The sequence below is a fragment of the Eubalaena glacialis genome, chromosome 2 (genome assembly GCF_028564815.1).
Source record: "Eubalaena glacialis isolate mEubGla1 chromosome 2, mEubGla1.1.hap2.+ XY, whole genome shotgun sequence".
Lineage (NCBI taxonomy): Eukaryota > Metazoa > Chordata > Mammalia > Artiodactyla > Balaenidae > Eubalaena > Eubalaena glacialis.
Window position 1 is genome coordinate 62,693,440 of NC_083717.1, and position 18,300 is coordinate 62,711,739.

Consider the following 18,300-nt stretch of genomic DNA (forward strand, 5'->3'; position numbering starts at 1 on the left):
AGGGGGGGTGCCAGGAACATTTTGCCCCCTGAGCTCTTAGCCAGCTGAAGATGGCAATACAGGGGTGTTGGAAAGATCCTGAGTCCTTGCGGATGCTGCTGAGCCCAGGCATCAACCAATTCTGGCAGCATCTTCATGGGGACCCCTCCCAATGTGCCACGGTAAATATCCTTAGAGTTTAAGTCCCTGTGAGTTGGGGTTTATATTACTTGTAGCCAAATGTAACAAGAGCAATGGTGAGGCTGGCCTCAGAAGGGGCATTGGCACTAGGGGAGGGGCAGCTCTGAAAGTGTCTGAATCCGTTTACCTTCTACCCTGGACTTGGACGTTTTGCACAGGTTATCCCCGTAAGTTCTCCTAATAGCCTAATAAGGTAGGAATCAGGAATTGGAGAAATTAAGAAGCTTGCCAAAGGTCACACAGCCAGTAAGTCACAGAAAACGGGTCAAACCCAGGTCTGCTACGCCCTCAAATCCCTGCCCAGAGTGTTTTGTCATGGTGGGCAACTGGTGGGACATCACAGCATCCCAAGATGTCAGAGAGATAGGTCCTAGAAATAACCTAGTCCAACCGCCACCCGCTCAGCTGAGATGAGGGGACTGATGCTTGGAGAGGGGACAGGGCAGGGGTCTGTGTGAGCTGCTGACTGGTGTCCCTTCCAGGTAGGGCTCTGCCCACTCCCCCCATCTTCCCACCTGTGCCACGGAAGCCTGCCCCTGTCCTCTCACTGCTGGCACCTGGGCACCTCTGCCGGCTGCCAGTGAGTTCTCAACCTGGCCCAACTGCCATGGTGCCGGGTGACTTTCAGCAAGCATCCTGCCATCGCTGGACCCCTGGCCTCGAGTCCCACACATGCAAGAGGCACTGGGGACACCTCCCTCACCCAGACTAGTTAGGCAGCAAAGGCAGCCAGAGAGGCCCCGGGGTAGGGAGGGGGCTCACTCATTAAAGCAGCCAGCGCTTCCTGCCCCTTGGGACTGCCTGCTGATTGGTTCATAATTTTCTGGGCAAATGCAGGACCACGTGTGAGATGACTCTGGGGAAATCAGGCTGAGGATTGGTTTGGGTTTGAAGCCTCAGTCCCCCGAGTCCCCCTTTGTCCCACCCCTCCTCTTCACCATCACCCTTGTTCGTGTCTAAGCCTTCTTCAAATGTCTTTGCCTTTCAATGAAGGCTGGGGCTCCGAAGGGGTACCTCATTCTGTATTTGCCACGCCAGACATGAACTCTGGTTGGCAGACAACAGGAAGGACTTCCCAAGCTCCCCTGTCTTCTTCAAGGCCCCTAGGAATGTTGGGACCGTCGTGTGGGGCAAGGTCCCACTGAAGTGTAGACTATGGGAAGAGATTGATGAGGCCGTGGACCTAGACCCAGCCACAATCTGCACACCCCTCCTCGACGTACTCAAACCCACCACCCTCCTCTCCAACCCTGATGTGTATCATGTCCGTGCATCCCCATCTCCACACCTGTGCTCTTGTTCTCGATCGCCCTGCACCAACATTCCCCTATTAAAAACTCAGGAGTCCTATGTCTGGACACCTGTTCAGGCTTCACATCCCTCTCACCTCTGGTAAAAAAAAATTTTTTTTTTGTGGTAAATAGGCATAACATAAAATTTATCATTTTAACCATTTTTAAGTGTATAGTTCAGTGGCATTAAGTACATTCACAATATTGTATAACCATCACCACCATCTATTTCCAGAACTTTTTCATCATCCCAGACAGAAACTCTGTACCCATTAAATAATAAAAACTCCCCATTCTCTCCTCCCCCAGTCCCTGGCAACCACAGTTCTACTTTCTGTCTCTATGAATTTGCCTGTTCTAGGTACTGAATGTAAGTGGAATCATACAATATTTGTCTTCTCTCCTCTGATTTTTATAGCTCTGACAGTCCCTCCTGGTTTGTTATTAATTATACATTATCTTGTGTTGATATTTAACCTTTTCACATGTGTGACTCCTGTCTTCATCAAACCAAGAGCTCCCTGAGGGCAGCTTCTCCACAGCACAGACAGGCATGGCCCTGGGTTGGGATTCAGTAAACTCTTACTTAATCGTTAAGTGAACAGCTGACTGAGTGAGTGAGTGAACGAATGCACAAGTCGGTGAGTTACTAGAGGTATAAGCCAGAGAGAGGGCAAATGGGGGAAAGAGCCATACCTGAGGGCACCCATCCTGGCTGACCCGAGGAACATCAAAGTTCATCACGGATGGGATAGGGAAGGAGAGTGGGGTGATGGGAAGCCCCAGGGATGCCGGGTCCCAGTTTACCTGATTGACTCTGGGCAGGCAAAGAGACAGGGGTCAGCACAGGAGTGCTATGGGTGTCCAGCACTGTTGGCTCTGCCCAGCCAGGCAGCCAAGGTCTCCCACGTGTGCTCTGGATTGATGTGAGAGAGGAAAAGATGAAGTCGCCCACGTAGTTCAGGTCTGGACACCCCGACAGGTGTGGACCCTGGTCCTTCTGATCGCTGGTCCAAGCCTTGAGAAAGCCTTGGTCAGGAGATGGGCTGAGGCTCCCAGGTTCCCTTCCCCATGACTCACTGTGGCCTTGACTGAGTCCCCTCCTGTGGACTGTGAATCCACCAAACCCAAAAGAGGCCTGGGGAGGAGGGGGATGAGCCAGGGCTGGGGCCAGGAGGGTGAGGAAGGGGACTCCTAGGCAAGGCTAAAGGTCATGAAATTGAGAGGACCCTTAGGCTGCCTCCTCTGGGGACAGCCAGCCACTTGATGGTGCCTGGCCCTGAGCTAGAGTGGGAGGGGAACTGTGGATGTGGTGGGTATAGATGGGGGGGCACATTTGGAGGGGCTGAGGACCCTTCTCCTCTACATGCTGGCTCCCCCCACTCCAAGCCTGCTCTTGTGAAGGGTCTGAGCTGCCCCTCTCCAGGGCTGTGGCAGCTTCCTAGGACCCCAGCCCCAGTGGGGAGGTATGTCGGGCCTTGTGGGGAGGTCAGGTTTCTAGCCTCCCCCCTCCTCTATCCCCCACCCCTCCCTCCCTGCCCACCCCTGCCTGGGCCCCACTCACTGAAACTCCTTGTAGTTGGGAACCACCCGGGCAATGACTACCACGGGGCCGGGGCTGTTGACCAGGGGCTCGTTGAGCCCCCGGAGAAAGAGCTGGGAAGAGAGGAGGCAGGTGAGCCCTGGGTGGCCTTGGGCCCTATCGGGGACATGGCCAGCCCACCATCTTTCTCCCCAACAATGAGACCATCCCTGCATCCACATCTCAGCACATGCTCCCGCCTGCTCCTGCCTCACTCGGTTCTTAAACAGAGGTTCAAGGCTGCCCTCCTTTAGGCCCTGGGCCAGACATTGGGAAGACAGTGGGAGAAGACGCTGATTCTGTCCCCACATACCTCCACTGCCATCCCAGCGGCTCCTGATCTGGCTCCTGGTCCTCACCTCTGTCCACTAATGGACTCCCACTCCCCCTTCAGCCCTCACCCCAAACCCCACCCCCCAGCTGTGGCTCCTTTTACTTCTCTGACCCCTCGTTGGCCTCTGCTTCTACTCCTGCGCCCAACCCATTCCCTTTCCCAGGCAATTTGATACCCGGTGACAAAAGCTGCCTTCTTAAAAATGAATTGGATCATCTTATCCCCCTGCCCCAACCCCACTGCCCTTAGAATGGATTCCATAATTCTAACCATGATAACCAAGGCCTGTACGGGTTGGCCTGTCTGCCGCTCAGCCCACATCTCCTGCAGCCCCCCAACCTCTTTTGTCTCACCCCTCCAACATGCCCCACTTGTTTCTGCTTCAGGGTCTTTGCTTGCGCTGATGCCTCTGCCTAGACTCCTCACCTCCACCCCCACCAACTCAGTGGCTGGCTCCTTCTCCTCTTTTAGAGCTTAAATACCACCACCTTGGAGAGGCCTTCCGTGACCACTCTTACTAAAGAAGCCCACCCCCACTCTCTCAGCCCCTAGATTGCCTCTTCATAGCATCAGCATCACTTGTGTTATTCTAATTTCTGTCTTGTTTATTTTCTGTCCATTTGACTAGAACCCTGGCTGTGTAGGGGCAGGGACCATATCATCTTATTCACTGCTGAATTCCCAGCTTTTAGCAAAAGTATCTGACAGAGAGTAGAAGCTCAATATGTGCTAGTGGGATAAATGAGTGACATTAATGAAGGAGAAAAGGGGAGAACAGGCGCAAGAGAGGTTGACTGTGTTTATGAGTGTGAGAGAGAGAGAACAAGAGTCCTGGGCGGGGGAGGAACAGGAGACAGGCAGTGGCCTCCAGGAGGCGCTGGGGTTGAGCTGGTCTTGGAGGATGGGTGGTGATACTGATTACACGGTGCTGATGGGAAGAAAAGCAGGAAGAGGAAGGGACTCTGGACTTGGCTAAGGGGCCACGTCTCAGGGACACCTCAGGATGGGAAGAGGCCCCTGCCAGGTTGGACCATACCTTCCCTGGTCCTTCTAGCTCTGCCTTCAATGGGAGGAGAGAGGCTGGGGCTTGTTCCAGTAGGGGCTTGTTCTGGATCTTTTCCTTTTTCTCCTCCCCCTACTCCCCCAGCACCCTCTCCTAAGCCCTTCTGCCAGGACCCATCTCAGCTGGTTGTCAGCTCACTCCACACAGGTGTGGGCTGATAAGGGCTTGAAATAGTGATGAGGACTTTTCAGGTCTCACTGGGGCCTCTGGAGACTGAATCCCTTTACCAAATTCAAAGGACTGAATCTCTGATGGTGGCATTTCAGACTTTGGATGGGGATGAGGTCTGGGCCTGAGGGATTTCACTGGAACCTGTTAGACTCTCTATTGCTCACAGGGACTCCAACAGGTGTAAGGGCTGAGAGGGGGGTCTGAGAGGTGTGTGTGGGGGGTGCTAATTTACAACTGTTCTGTGATGAATGGTCAGGTGTGGATGAGACAGCTGCCCAAGCAATTTCGTCTTCCACTGTGCTCCCTGGTCTGCCATCAGGAGCAGACAAGGAGGACATCTGTGCTGGGGCAGGGGAGTGGGCAGGGTGCTGGAGGGCAAAGGGGCCCAGACTCTGTGGGACAAGTCAGAGGGCTGGGGTGGGGTTGAGGCAGATCCACAGGGAGGCGCCCTGCAGGCCAAGGTTCAGCCTGGGTCTCAGAGGTGTGGTCCCCTCTCTGTGAGGCATGGCTTGGGGACAGCAAGGCCAAGCTGTTGTCACTCTTCCTTGTTCCACGTGTGTGTGTGTGTGTGTGTGTGTGTGAGAGAGAGAGAGAGAGAGAGAAGGCTGCTGGCTGTCCTCAGGAAAGACCATGATCAAAAGGCAGGGGGAGATGGGAGCAGAGGGTGCCTGCAGGTCTGACAAATGCTGGCATCCAAGGATGGCTGAGGGGAAGCAGAGATGTGGGTCAGGAGCTCTGGGCTCCCATACCAGACTCTCCTTGGGTCTCAGTGTCCCCAGCCATGAAATGGGGCTAGTGCCCTTCCGGGCTTACAGTGATATGGGGCAGATCAGATCAGCCCTGCTGGGGCAGGGGAAGCCCAGAGCTTAAGCCCCCTTGGCTCCCGCCCTGATCATACTCAGGCCATGACTGGATTTGAATCTGTCATCCTGGGCAGTGTGAAGGCTGAGGGAAAGGGAGAGGGGCTAGGTCCCAGGACCACATCTTCCTGGAGCATCGCCAGTCCTCCTGGGGCTACTGAAAGACCTAAGGATAGAAGGTAATGGGGGGTGGAGAGCATGTATGGAAGCTAGGCTTAAGCTGGGCCCAGCCCCGGCCTGGCTAATGGAAGAGGCTACAAAAATAGTCGTTGAATGAATGAATGAAGACCTAATTGGAAGACCAGCCAAACAGAAACAGGACTCAAGGAAGAGTGGGGAGGCCCCTAAAATTTTCATTTAGGGGATGTAGATCCTAGGTCCGGAGTCACTACTCCAGAAGGGAGTGAATAAGAGAGAAAACACCAGAAAATGTGGGCCAAGGTAGGGGCACTTTACTTCCCCACATGAGAGTCAGGGAGACATAGACTTTAGGAGCCTCCTGTCCTCCCTACGGCACTCCCTGCAGGGTGTGTGAGGAGCACAGCAAAGGAAGGCAAGGTTAGGGCAGGGTCATATGCCTGGAAAGTGCTGGAAAAGATTAGGCAACATCATCATCAATTTTATCCCCATCATTCCTGCCATCCCAGGGCAGGTTCTATATCAACTACTTTGGCTATTTTTGAAAAACCCAGTTGCTTTTTTCTTTCTTGATTTCTTCCCCAGACACCCCTGTCCCACACCATCAGACCAGCCAGAGGTGGCCAAGGGCAGAGCCTGGGGCCTGCTCAAAGCTTGGCCCCTTCCCACCCCATCCCACCCCTGAGGGTCCCGGTCCCAGCACCTCCAGAGCTGTGTGGTTGTGGCCCATGTAGTGGGAGATGAAGCTGCCCTTTCGAACGACTGTTGCATAAAGTTGGGTCTTGGCAGTGGCTTCATCGGCTTTCCCAGACTCAGTGGGCTGGGGACAGGGTCGGGGAAGAAGACACACAAGGAGGAGAGTGACTAAGGGGCAGACCCTGGCCATAAATCCAGCCCTCTACAGACAATCACTTGGCATTGCTCCACTGGGGCTCCGAGATGATAATTAAAGCTCATGGTCCCTGCGAGCCCTTCCAAGGAGATCAATATAATAAATCTTCCCTTTTCTATTTGAATATTTCATCGCCCTCACAAGGACCACTGCCTGCCTGCTCTCTTTGTAAAGATGTGATAACAAGGTCTGGGTTGTAAGTGGACAGAGAGCCAAGAAGTCTGGGTGATGCTCCCAGAATTGCAGCTGAAGTGCTGAGTCTCCCAGGTGAGTCACTAATCTCTCTGGGTCTTTGCTTCCTCATCCTGAGGCCCTGGGCTTGGGGTTCTCCTTAGAGTCTAGGGAAGGTAAAGACCCCTGGGGCCATGGTTGAAGAGTTGCTTGGAAAGAAAGTCAGTGCCAGGGCCTGGGGGAGGGAGGGAGGAGGGGAAGTAATCTGAACTGAGCACTTACTATGTGCCAGGTCTCTTGCTAGGTGCTTTATGCCCATCATTGCATTTGACCCTCCAAATGGCCATGCTAGGAGGGATATTATCTCAATTTTGCTGATGAGGAATTGAGGCCTGGGGTTTTTGGATATACAGTTAAAAAGCAGCAGACCTGGGTTGGGAACCCAGGCTAACTTCACATTGTTCTTTACTCTAAACAACCATAGCGGTCTGGAATGCACATGGACAGAGGGAAGAGAGATGCTTCTGCCCATCTCTTGCCAGTGCCTGGCACACAGTAGGTGCTTAATAAAGTACTTGAGCAATGAAAGAGTGAATTCTCCCTTCTATCAATCGGCACTGGGGAGAGGGGTTGGGCGGGGGGGCTGGCCTGGGAGGTTTAGGCCATGGACTAAGGGGCCCTGAGGCTCCCCACTCCAGGCTCATGCCCTATTGCCCACTAGAGGGGTGCATTCCAGGGAACACTTTATTTCGCACACACCCCAACTCTCCTGGGCCTTCTTCCTGTCAATGCAGTGTGAGGAGACAGCACAGAAAGAACTGGCTTGGGAGACAATGTGACCTAGGCTCACACTTGCCACTGCTATTCACTCGCTTTGTAACCCAGGATGAGAGGATTCTGCTCTCTGGGTCCCAGTTCTATGTATGCAAAATGTGATTCACGTTGAGGATTAGAGTTGGTGTGTGTGGTATCTAGCCCAGAACCTGGAACTTAGTAGGTGCTCTGTAAACACTGTATTTCTTTGATTTTTAGGTACATTTCCACTCTTTAAACATGTATGCAATGAGAATACAGCTTTAATTGGTGTATTCATTTAATGTGGTAGATGTTCTATGCTTATTGGGCTGTTTTATGGAGATGAAATTGAAGAATTCCAAATTCTTATGGAAATCATTCCTGTCTATCTTCCAGGAGCTATTTTTCCTGAGCCCCACATGGGCCAAGAGTTGTCATACTGCTGGGTGGGCATGGGATGCCCAGGGCTGCTCTGAAGGAATAGCTAGGGGCATCAAGGTGGTTCCCACCCGCTCTCCCCCTACTTGTCCCAGGCCCAGATGGGCTCAGAGCCCAGGGCTCTGACTCACTTTCACCAGCTCAGAGTGGTAGGGGTGGAAGACATGCAAGTACTTGATGGGGATTTGCTAGGACAACAGTTCCTCTTTCTTTTTATTGTCCACCACCTTGAGGATCACATCTGGAGAGAGAAAAGATGAACACAGGGTCATGGCAGGGCTTAGCTGAGCCCTGTCCCTCCCAGTGAGGTGAGACAGTGAGAGGTGAGCAAGGCAGCAGGGCCCACACTGAAGAACCACCATGCATGCACATGTGTGGAACACACAGATGCACACAACTTCATAAGCACTGTTTGAGCCCCTGCACAGGGCAAGGCTCCATGCTAGGTGCTGTTAGGACTGAAAGATGCAATTCTCTCCTGTTCCAGAAACTCCCAGCCCAGAGATGAACACACACAGAACTGACCCCAGTCCCCATAGCAACAGACACATGTGCAGACACAGAGACACACACATAAGCAGGAATAGGACCCCTTCCCAGGAATAAGGCCCCTTCCTCTGGTCACAGACACTCTCGCCAGCTCCTCAGGCAGGAAGGGGAAGGCTTATCTCCCATATGCTGTAGAGGGGGAAACTGAGGCTCAGTAAGGAAAAGTGATCTGCTCAAGGAATCTTTCAAGGCAAATATCAATAAAAGTCTACTCCAAGTAAATGAAAACTGGTCTAAACACTAAGAATGATGCACCACTTAGGAAACTCCTTCCAAAGAGACTACATTTTGCCATCAAATGCATGAACTTCGGGATGAACTCTCAGGAAAATACCAATGACCTGGAAATAATCATGGTGGGCCTACTTAGTGAGCACCTACTGATTGCCAGGCATGGGGACGGGCACGCCTGAGCCATTATTCCAACAAATTCCCGCAGTCCCTCAAGTAGGAATCACCATTTCTGTTTTCTAAATGTGGACACTGGAGCTCAGAGAGGTTATATAACTTGATCAACATCACACAGCTAGTAAATGGCTGATGTGAGAGGCTGGATTTAGTGACCTTGGAGTCATCTTCCCACTCTGGAAGTCTATGATTTAAGGAAGAACAGGAGATGGGGAAGGAGGGAATGAAGAGGTGGATGGAGGAGGGAGGGAGATAAGAGAGAGATCTATAGAAGAATGGGAAAGGGAGGAGCGGGGTGGACGGGCGTACCCGAGGGAGACTCTTGGGTAGCTCCTTGCCCTCTGCCTCGCTTCCTGAGACAAGGACGTTTCAGCACCAGGGACAGCTGCCGCTCTGCAGGTTCTCTGGGAGCATAGCGCTGCTGGGTCACTTGGAGCTGGGTGGGTCATTTGGATGAGGGGGTGGAGGAGGAAGTTGAGAGCTTTGCTGATTACTTCTCCTTTCTTCTTCCTCCCCACAGCTACCCGGGATGCACAGAGAGGGAAAGACACTTCCAGAGTCCCTCAAGAGCAGGCCATATGGGATTCATGTTCAAAAGAAAGAGGGGAAAATGGTCACCAAAAGGACTTGAGGCTGTCTTGAAGAAACTAGAGTAAGGGACTTCCCTGGTGGTCCAGTGGTTAAGACTCTGCACTTCCACTGCAGAGGGCACAGGTTTGATCCCTGGTCGGGGAAATAAGATCTCATATGCCGCGTGGCCAAAAAATAATAAAATAGAAATATGAGCAAAGTAAGTGATATATTTAAAAAAAAAAAAAAAAAGGCAGAGTAAGGCAAGAGGTGTGAAGTCAGCAGACCTGGTTTCTAGTACTAACACACCAACTTGCTTTGTGACCTGTAGCCAGTCATTTAACCTCTCTGAGCTTCATGTTCCTGCTCTGCAAAATGTTAATACTTTAAAGAAGAAAAACTCTGTCCCTCTCCTAATAATTGCTGTAGGGAGGGGAATATGTTTTTCAGCCTATAAAATTCTAAGCAAATGCTCCTCGTAGCTGTCACCATTTTCCTGCCCATTAACCTTCTGTAGTGCCCCATACGCTTACCCAGCCCTGAGCAGATTGAAAAAACTCAGCTGGGGGATTCCAGTGCTCCCAGCCAAAGCTACAACAGTAGCTGTGGAGGCTGCAGCCTCTCATGGCCACTACCCATGGGCCCTGAGTCCCCACATACAGTTGGAATTTGCTGAGGCCGAACAAGGGGTGAGTGCCCTGCATTTTTCCCCCCGCCCCCCAGTCTCTGCAGCTCTGTGTGGGCAGCCATACAGATGAGCTGTCATTGGAGGGAATGGACAGCCATTCCTCCCTGTTCCTGTCTCCATGCTACAAACACGCTTCATCAGCTTCTCCTCTGGGCATTGTGCCCCTGCGGCCTCCTACAGCTCCCTTTGTGGGGCCAACAAGCCATTTCTGCCGCCAGCCTGCTTTAGCCCTGACACAGGGCCTGCAACTCCCCTTTGCTTTTCATTAACACATCCTCGAGCTACCTCCTGCCCTTCCCCCACCTCTTGGTCTGGTCCCCATCTCCCCCACCCTCCACCGCAGATATCACCACAGCAACCGGTTCCAACCAGGTTCTAACAAGCATCCAGCTACTTCAATCTGCAAAGAGCCTCCTGCCAATATTCTCTGCTTGCCCATGAGGCCTCCCCACCCTCCTGTCCTTCCTGCAGTGAGTCCTGCTTCCCTCTCTGCTACACAGATGGGCCCCAAGGTCACTGACTCATCACGCCCCTTCCGGTAATCACCCCAGATGTGTAGAGCCCAGGACAGGATCACAGCCCTGGTCCACTCATCACAACACCTAACTTCCTGTCAGCCACATAGATGTATACACACACACAAACTACACACACTTAGGTACCAACAGGCACATATCAGCTCCCAGGTAAATCTAGGTGCACACATAACACACTGTTGCAGCCAGACATGTGAATGCACGCACACATACAAGACACACAGACATGCATGCCTGTAGGCATAGTCACAAGCACATACTCACACACTCACACAATGTTCACACATGCACATGAACCAGCATGCAGGCATTCACACACAAGCACACACGAGCATTTGCATGAGATCCTAGGTCAATTTCTCCTCGTTTTCCACATTTTCTCAACAGCTCCACCTATCCCTTTACAGGCAGAAGAAAATCCTCGGGCTTGACCTAGAACTAGCTTCTTCTCCTTTTACCGATGCTCCTCTTCACCCCTTTTCTCTCTCCTTTTCCACCGTCTTTAGCAGCTGGCTTTCTGCTCTTTGTGAGGTAGACAGGGAGCTCTGTCTAAGTCCCTGGCAAGATTTTCAAGGGCAGACGTAAAGCATGTCATCTGAGGTGTGTCGCTTGCCAAGACGGGAGCCTGAGGCTCTCCTGACTAGATACGACCAGAGACATCATGGGCACCTGCGAGTCTATGCTGACTGCCTGATGCCGGTACCCACAGCTGTCCTGCCATCAGCCAGCCAATATTCCTGTGTGCCCGGCTTGAGTTCTCACCTGAGAGTGGAAATCAGGTGGGCCCCCGGTGTGGAAAACACAAGTGTGCCCACATATGTGTGTACACTAGTACCTTAAATTGCCTGCAGTGTCAGAATTTGCCAAAACACAGGGACTGGAAAGGCTTCTGGGGGTGGAGGAGTGAGAACTATTAGGCAGTTTCTATGACAGCAGCCCCCGACTTTGGAAGCACAGACACACTACTGTCTGACAGTGGGCAGTTCCCGGGGAGGACTAGGCAGGATGTGAAGCCATTCTAGGGAAGCAGCTAGAGCTCAGGAGTTATACTGAGAGCATGGAATGCTGATCCTAGGTTCCCCCACTTACTGATGACTTGAGTTGAGCCTGTGATATGAGTTCCCTGGACCTCAGTGTTCTCACCTGAGCAATGGGAGCAGCATCGCTCCTCTTGGGAGGGGTGATCCCATGAGCAGTGCATGGGGAAGTGCCAGGAAGCTGTAATATGCCATTTCAGTGGGAGACGGTGGTAATAACAACCATGAAAATAATAACAATGGTCGTAAAATAGATAAGCTTTCATTGTCTGGAAAATTCATTTATGTGGAACAACTCATTTTTCGAGCAGGCTGGGGAGATGAGGCGTGACAGCATTATGATTTTTTTCCTTTAAAGTGCTTCTAACTGAGCCCAGGGAGACGTTCAGGTGGCTTCCAGCTGCCTTGAGAGGGAGGCTGGCTCTGCCCTGCACCTCTCCTAAGCCCCACCTGCCCCCTCACCGCCTCACCTTCATGCCCCTCATCCTCAGCTTGGATCTCCACTTTGACCATGTCCCCCCCGATGGGGGCTTTGCTGGGCTCCGAGGGCACAGATGTGACTGCCTTGGAACTCTGGTTCTTCGCTTCCTCAGACGTGGTTTTCCTGGGGAGGGGTGGGGCAGGCTGAGTCACAGGGAGGGTGCCCTGCCTGCTGCTCCCTGCTCTCAGACTCCACCGTCCATAAATCTGAGCGAAGAGCGGACGGGGCATGAAGCACTCCCTCTCAGGCAGAGACACTCATGTCATCCCAGGCCCAGGGAACGCCAGGCCTCTCTCCTCGGCTGCCCTGACTGCCTGGGTGACCAAGGCACCAGAGGATGAGGGTGGGGGTGGAAGAGGAGGTAGACACCTAGCCTGTCTGACTTCCTGCCCCCTGCCAGGTCAGGGCTTCCCAGCAGGCGCCTGAGTGCAGACTCCCCATCTTGATCCTCTTCTCGAGGTTCTGTTTGGTGGGAGGAGGCCTCTGGGCAGGGCAGCTGTGCAGTGCCCACCTGGCTGATCTCTCCTTTAACTTTCATCTCCCCAAGCTTCTGGCCCAGCTACCCGGCTCCGAACCTTTTCAATGGGGTACACACGCGCCACTGTCTTCTGCGGCAGCCACTGTGTGCAGGGCCCCGGGCAGGGCACTTGGGAGCTGGGCACGGGGCAGGGCAGGGGGTGGTAAGGGGTTTCAGGCCTGCAAGCCCTCAAGGTCCTGCAGGGTCAGGCTGTCCCAGGTGAGGTGGGAGCTTGGGCCTTCTGCATGACAGCACATCCCACAGGTATCTGGGATGTGTCCCTGAGATCCTGAGCCATCAAACAGTTCAGTGACAGAGTTAATGCTTCTTCTGTTGAGGAGGTTATTATATCAGGGCTGTAAGCGGTGCTGCTACATTAACTGCAGCAATCATGGGTGAGGACTCATCTCAGAGAGCCTTGGCAGGGGGAGCCACACCACACACCCGGGAGGGAGAAGCGTCGTGCACAAATGGTACCCCAGGGTGGGAAGCAGAAATGGCGTCCACACCAGCCCTTGGCCCCCACCCCCAGATGCCCCCAAAGAGAGTGTGGGGCAGGCGAGTCGGCCCAGAAGCTCAGAGCCAATGTGCCCCATGTGTTAGCAGCCCCAGTCTTGATCCTTCCCAGCCCAGCCTGTTCCTCTCTTCCAGGAAGCCCTCTGGGACACCCTGGCCCTCACTGCTCCCTCTCTCCTCTTGACTTGAGTGACACAGTGGCCTGGATCTTTCCTTCTAATCATTACAGCCCTACTCCTGTGGACAACCATTCTTGTGGGAGCCCTGTATCCAAGCTCCAGGGGTCAACTAAGGATTCCCCTCTGCTTCAACTGAGAGGTAGTATGACATGGTGATGATGACAACGGGGTCCCTGGAGTTAGACCACTTGGGTTCCAAATCCCAGCTCTAACTCTTAAGTAGCTGTGTGACTTTGGGCAAGGTTCATAACCTTGCTGTGCTTTACTTCCTTTATCTGTGAAATGGGGACGGTAATGCAGGGTTGTTGCGGGCATGAAATGAATTAATATGTGTAAAGTACCTGAGACATTGTTAGATACCATGAGAGTGTTAATAATAATAATAGTAGTAGTAGTAATAATAATAATAATTTTAATTGCCCCAGGTCTGGTGTCTCCCTGTCTTGATCCCCAGCTCTGGGTCTGCAACTGGAGGTCTCTGGCAGAGGCAGAGGTAAGGTAAGTCACAGCAAAGAATACACAGAAAGAGTACACGCTTTGGAGTCACACTGACTGGTTTCCAGCCCACAGTTCTCTTCTGGCCAGGTCCCCTCCCCTCTCTGAGCCTCAGTTTCCTCTTCTGTAAGTAGTACCTCCCTCTGAGGGTTGGTTATAAGGACTGGGAAGAAAGCATGTTAAGCTCTGGCACACAGAAGGCCCCCATTCATGTTATCCCCTCATTTGTGATACAAAACAACCTGGGTGTGTCCAAAGCCACCTGACTGAGGGCAGCGTGAAGGGGAAAGGGATGCACTGAGGGAGGGCTGAGGTGAGAAGGGGTGTGCTGCCCAGAGAGCTGGAGCGATGGAGCCCGCCAGACTCGGTGCCCACCCAGACACAGGCATCACCTCCCCACGCCTGCAAAGCGGGTCCCTCTGGCCCAGGGCTGTGCGGGAGGCCGCCAGGCTGGAGAGAACAAGGCAGTGAGGTTGGCGGGTGATGGAGCCCAGCCTGCCCACGCTCCTCAGGTCCCTTCCTCCCGGCTCTGTGACCTCTACTAACAGAGGGGTGCGACCTGGACCCCTCCACCTGCCACTCTGCTCTGGTTTCCCCTCTGACAGACGCCCCCAAAGTCAGAGGCCTCAGAGCTCTCAGCAGCCTCCCACCAGCTCCCATTCCACCTGCTCTGTTCATTCTCCACACCTCCCTTCCTCTGGGAAGCAGGAACTGGGCTCCACAGAGGACAGAGGGCAGAGCGCAGCGGAAAGGCAGGAGCACTAAGCGGAGACTGTTGCAACGATGCATGTGAGGAGGATGTCAGAGCTTCTACACCCTAACAGCAAGCTTGCTCTTGCAGGGCACGTGGTATTTGCATCCCTGGGGGCTTCCCGGTGCAAGGAGAGGACAGACTCCGGGGTGAGCGATGGACCTAAGTCTCAGAAGTGCAGTGACACAATTCAGGTTGGAACCCATGACCCCAACTTGCCAGCCTGTCTTCCACTCTCCTGATGCCTTCAGCCCCTTGTCCCCTCCCCTGGGCATCTGGCAGGAGGAATTCCAGGTGGAAAGAGACAGGGAAGGGCAACGGACAAGGCTAAGGGAGGCTGCTGGTGCTGACTTCGCTCAGGCATAGAAAGAGTTAAGCAAGCACTTCCCTCAACACACACCACAGAGGTCGGACAGGGCTAGGTGAGCAGAGAAGAAATAACTCTGGAGGGGTGAGGCCCCAGGGGAAAGAGGGAGGCTTTTAGCAGGTGGAGGGAGGCTGTCAGAGTAATGGCTTTTCCTGGCACAGCTGACTCCTCTGGGCCTTGATGCTATTCTAGAAACGAGAGCTAGAGGGGCCTCTGATTCCTCACAGAATTGGAGAAGGGGAGCAGCTCACTCCCTGCTCTCAGCCCCCATTCTGTGCCCTCTGCTGGCACAAGAGAAGCTGAGTTCTAGGGTCCCCCAGGCCTCTGATGGAGCTCGGGTCTCCCAGTGCAGTCTCAGAGCCCAGGGGGCCTCTCTGGGACCTGCCTCCACAGAGCCGCCTGCAAGCCTGAGATCCTCCCTCCCTGTCCCTAAAGCCCTGGCCTGGCTCCAGCAGGGGCCCGGGAGGAGCTGCCAGGTGCTGCCCACTGTCCTGAGGCTCAGACTTATTCCAGCCATGGGAGCAGGGCAGCCACGCCAGGATGGAACCGGGGTTGGGCTCAGAGGCACAGTGCGGTAGTCCTGGGTCCAAAGGTGCAGGAAATGCAACCCCCGCCTCAACCCAGCCCACCCCTCAGGGCACTGGAGGGGTATGTGTATGTTTGACAAACTCCAGCCAGGCCCGAGCACAGCTGTGAGTGGGAGGGGAGAAGGACTCGGCTTTCCTTCTGTGAGGTCAGAACTAAGGGGAACATGTTGTCTGGTTCCCAGGGGCTGCAGCTGTGAGTGGAGGTGAGCACTGGAAACGCACAGGATGTTGATGGAGAAAGAGGGCAAGCTCCTGAGGTACTCCCCACCCTCCACTGTCCTCTGAATGCCCCCTAGGGCACACACGTCACGGGTGGAACCTGTGTGCCACTGTCCCTGTGTCCAGGAAGTCTCCCCTCACTCCTCTGTTTCCCCTCCCCCATTACAAGCGCATATGTGCATGCATGGATGTGTGCGGACATACACACACATACACATGCACAGGATGCCCCAGAGAGGTTTGTGTGCCACACTGTACCCGATCTCTGTACCCAGCCCCCAGTCTACCAGCCCTCAAGCTGCCTCCACGGTCTCTAAGCCCACCTCCTGCTCTGCCTGTCCTCTTGGTCTTCCACATTCCGCAAAGCATCAGAGCACGAACAACTGTCAAGGTCTGGCCTCCTCCTGGGCAGGGCTTTGGAAGGATGCAGGCCACCTGTCTTGTCCTGAGAGCCAATCCCAGGGCAGCCCCTGGGAGATCATGGGAAAGGGGAGCACCCCAATTTGGGTCTGTTCTGGCTGCTGGGGTCCTGGCTGGGCAGGCTCCTGAATCCTGAAAGACCAGAGGGATATTCCCAGAAGCCCTGGGGAAAGAGATGGTTGGGTAGATGGAGAAGGATATGACGGAGGGCAGAACCTTTAGGTGGGTGGGTGGCAGAACAAGAGGTCTTGTGACCTTTTGACCTGTCCTCCACAGCCCTGCTGCTCTCTCACAGGGAAACTTAGAGGGAGGTGCGGGAACAGGTTCAGATTAAGATTCCTGCAGGCCTAGCACAGGGAGATCAGCTCGGTGCTTTGTGACCACCTAGAGGGGTGGGATAGGGAGGGTGGGAGGGAGGGAGACGCAAGAGGGAAGAGATATGAGGATATATGTATATGTATAGCTGATTCACTTTGTTATAAAGCAGAAACTAACACACCATTGTAAAGCAATTATACTCCAATAAAGATATTAAAAAAAAAAAAAAGGATTCCTGCCGGCCAGATGCTGGTGTGTCATGATTGGGCCTTATCCTGTCCTGAGGAGGCAGGGCAATTCCCCTCTACCTGGACCCTCCATGCAGGTCTCTGAGCCAGGAAGGCCAGCCTCCCTCATCCTCCTGAAGTCTAAGAGGCATCCAGACTCCCAGGTCACAGGCCTACCTCTATCCCTGGAAGGCACAGAAAAACCCCACGACCTCCTCCTCCCCCAGAGGCCCAGCCTTGTGCAACAGGGACAAGATAGGAGAGTTGGCCTCTGCAGAGATGGTCATCTGAATGGGCTGGTCAAAGGCTGGATTCTTGTGTTGCTGACCCTGCCTGGGCTGGACCAGGGAAGGAATGTTTCCTGGAGGAAGCAGGGTTTGAATAGATGGAAAGGAGGACCTTCCCAGTCGGAGGATAGAGCCTGAGGCTCAGAGGGCCCATGAGCTCATGGGCAGCTCTGGGGAGGGGCTGGCTGGTCCATCTAGGGTCGGTGGGTTGGGAGCATGGGTTGGAGTAGTCAGAGAGGAAAGCGAGGCTTGTGGTCCTCCCTTACCTCATTCCCTCTCCAGCCCCTTCTCTCCACACCAAAACGCGTCATCCTCTGAGGCCAGACAGGCAGGAGGGAAAACCCCTGGCCGTCACAAGGCCAGAGGATAGCTGGGCATAGCTGGGCAAGAAGATGCGGCCTGAGGCTCCATGAAGGAGGAGCTGAGATTTGAGGCAGGGAGTGTCTGGTCTGAAGCTCCCTTCTCTCGCCTCTCCCACTTCACCAGACAACAGCCCATCCATGGCACCCCCCACTCCATGATTGCCTCTCCCCAGCCCCCAGTGCATCTGGTCCTTGTGGGTTTTGAGCTCTTGGTAGGCTGCCACTTAAAGGCATGAGCGGGGCTGCTATTCTCAGCAAAGTGATGGGCTCTCATCCTGGGTTTCATTTATTAATTGGACTCAAATGAACCATCACTAATTGTTGATGGTGCTACACCACTACAGGCGGGCCTCAATTTAGAGAATTGAGGTGTAACGGGGGTGTAAACCGGAGGCCAGCCATCTCCGCAACCACATGGGTGTGGCTCCTCCCCTGCACTTTCCTGCAGGGAGTGGGGACTGCTCTAGAAATCAGAAACGGCACATTCCAAGAAACTCTGAGATGAGCACTCTGGCAAAGGAAAAATCTTTCTGTAAAACCCAGAATGCTCCCCACATCTCTACCCACACATCATCTGAAATAGTCCTGCTGTTCTCAGGGGAGCCCCTTCTGGTCAACAGGCACCCCTCCGCATGGCATCTCAGAAAGGCAGCAGGGCAAGGGTAGTCTTTCCATACGGTCCAGGGGAAAACCAGAGCCCACAGAGCTTTGTGACTGGTCCAAAGTCAGACTCAAGCCCCAGTCTGTCAGGCACTGTCACATCCTTTATCCTCTCCAGGGGAGAATTTCCTTGTTTTCCAGAGAGCCCTTTTTTTCTCTGTTGAGGCAGGAGATGGTACAGGGCCAAGAAGGGCCCCTGCCTGTGCCATC

General features: G+C 53.7%; 1 protein-coding gene across 1 annotated transcript in view; it reads right to left on the reverse strand.

Annotated features, from left to right (window-relative positions):
- Positions 1 to 18,300, reverse strand: part of CCDC33 (coiled-coil domain containing 33) — a 115,893-nt gene that overhangs the window by 64,714 nt on the left and 32,879 nt on the right. Inside the window, 5 exon segments of the mRNA XM_061181429.1 lie at positions 2,169 to 2,289; positions 3,037 to 3,128; positions 6,324 to 6,440; positions 8,048 to 8,157; positions 12,175 to 12,308. Coding sequence (XP_061037412.1) covers positions 2,169 to 2,289; positions 3,037 to 3,128; positions 6,324 to 6,440; positions 8,048 to 8,157; positions 12,175 to 12,308 — 574 coding nt within the window.